The sequence below is a fragment of the Echinops telfairi genome, unplaced genomic scaffold (genome assembly GCF_000313985.2).
Source record: "Echinops telfairi isolate 266 unplaced genomic scaffold, ASM31398v2 ScPeMD7_5;HRSCAF=22, whole genome shotgun sequence".
Lineage (NCBI taxonomy): Eukaryota > Metazoa > Chordata > Mammalia > Afrosoricida > Tenrecidae > Echinops > Echinops telfairi.
In genome coordinates, this window is record NW_022103901.1 from 12,299,560 (window position 1) to 12,301,568 (window position 2,009).

Here is a 2,009-nt window from a genome sequence, read left to right on the forward strand (position 1 = left end):
GTGGTGGGGTGTTCTGGTTAACTCGGCTTATGTGGTCCTAAGAAGTTTAGGTGGGAGTTCCACTCTGGATCCTCTTCTTGGCTTTGAACCTTGTCTTCTGTCCTGCCCCTACCTCTTACCCCTTGCTCCCGCCCCTGCTCCTATTGTGATTCATAGTGACCCTATAGGGCAAGGTAGAATGGGTCAGAACCAGATGCTAAATTTGGAGGCAGGTTTCAGGGGCCCTAACCCAGTCCTTAGGGAAGGTTCACAAAAAGCTTTGGAAAGAAAACAACGTTGAATGCGGTGAAAGGGAACTTGGCTTTATTCAAGGAATGGAAGGAGAATCTCATCGCTAGGGCCAGGGCAAGGGTGATTGGGGTAGGAGGTGGGAGGAGAGGTTTCATGAAAGACAATGGACAACATCCCCAGAATACTGAGGGTTGGAGGTTTCTAATCTACCCAGAGGTGCCTTGGAAGAAAGGCCTGGTGGTCTACTTTTGAGAAACCAGGCACCCAAAGCCTCTGACCCACATGGGCTAGGTAACTAGGAAGCTACCCAGAATGCTTCAAGTGTGAGGTTAAGTCACTCTGAGTATCTGGTAGAGAAGAGAGGAAGCAGGGAAAACCCTTGACAGGCTGCTGCTGCGGCCCTGGAGGGAGGACTAGAAGTTGAGGGTCCAGACTGTGTTGTGGTGCAGAGGAAAATAGTAACCACAGGCCCTTGGAGTGGAGCTCCCTTGCTGGAGCTCTCTTAGTCCAGCGGTTCTCAAGCTTCTGAACGCTGCGACCCTTTCATACAGTTCCTCATGTTGTGGTGACCCCTCAGCCATAACATTATTTTCGTTGCTACTTCATCACTGTCATTTTGCTACTGCATCGGACCTCCAAAGGGGTCGCGACCCACGGGTTGAGAACTGCTGACTCAGTCGCTTACTCATTCATCGTATATCCGAGCCCCACTCTGGGTGAGAAAGTATGGCCAATCTCCCAGTCAAAGGGCAGAAGGGGATGAGGAAATGTCTGCCTACACAATTCCCAGTATTTGGACACTCAGGGTGGTTCCTCTGAATTCCTCTGTCCACGGGGTTCACTTCCTGGTCTTACTACCAGCCTGGCCAAGCTGACTATGCCCTAACTTGGCAGCCAGATGAACTGATGCTGTCAGAAGGGGCTGGCCTGCCCATGGTCACCCACCCTGAGCCAGAGGCAGGTCTGGAACCCAGAGATCCGGGCTCTGCGCTGTTTTTTTCCTTTTGCTGCAGGCTGACTTTCCACGTTGGGATGGTATCCCTCTCAGAGAGCCCCCTCCATCACTGTCAGGCAAGATGAGAAATGGCAGACAGAGGGACGCCTGCTCCCAGCCTGCCTGAGCCAAGCACTATTATTAGTAACAGCCGACGTCTGTGTAGAGGTTTGCAGCCTTAGCCTGGCAGGGACTTTGCAGGCCGTGTCTCATTGGATGCACCTGCTGACAGTGGGAAGTGAACATGATTATCCCTACTTTACCAGACACTCGGAGAGAGAAAGAGGTGGCTGTCTACTCCCCTCCAGGAGTCATAGTCTTGGAAACTCACAGGGGGCAAGTCGACCTGTCCTGTAGAGCCGCTATCAGTTGGTCTCAACTGGATGGCATTGACTCTGATTGGCTGTACCACTGGAGTCCTGGTGGCACAGGAGCAAAGGTGCACAGTTGGAAACCACCAGCCATTCTGCAGGAAACATCTGTCAAGGTCTACCACCTGGGAAACCCGATGAGGCAGTTCTCTGTTCTACGGTGTTTCCAGGACTCTGGATCGATCCCACAGCGATGGGTTAGTTTACAGATGGAGAGACGGAGCCTCCAGGATGGGGATTATTCTGTCTACACAGAATGTCACTGAGGCTCAATGACACACACTCTCCACTGGATGCTGCTTGCCTGCTGTGAGGGGAGACCAGCCCCTCACACTATCATGGGCTCGGTAGGCGAAATTGTACGGTTATAATACATAAAGATTAAAGTAAAGTCATAGAGAATAAGAGAAATA

The 2,009-nt window shown here is 51.7% G+C and overlaps 1 protein-coding gene across 1 annotated transcript in view; it reads left to right on the forward strand.

Moving 5' to 3' along the window:
• Nucleotides 1-1,934: 1,934 nt before the first annotated feature.
• LOC101646050 (kxDL motif-containing protein 1-like) overlaps nucleotides 1,935-2,009 on the forward strand; it is a 7,258-nt gene continuing 7,183 nt past the window's right edge. The window contains 1 exon segment of the mRNA XM_045284671.1: nucleotides 1,935-1,943. Coding sequence (XP_045140606.1) covers nucleotides 1,935-1,943 — 9 coding nt within the window.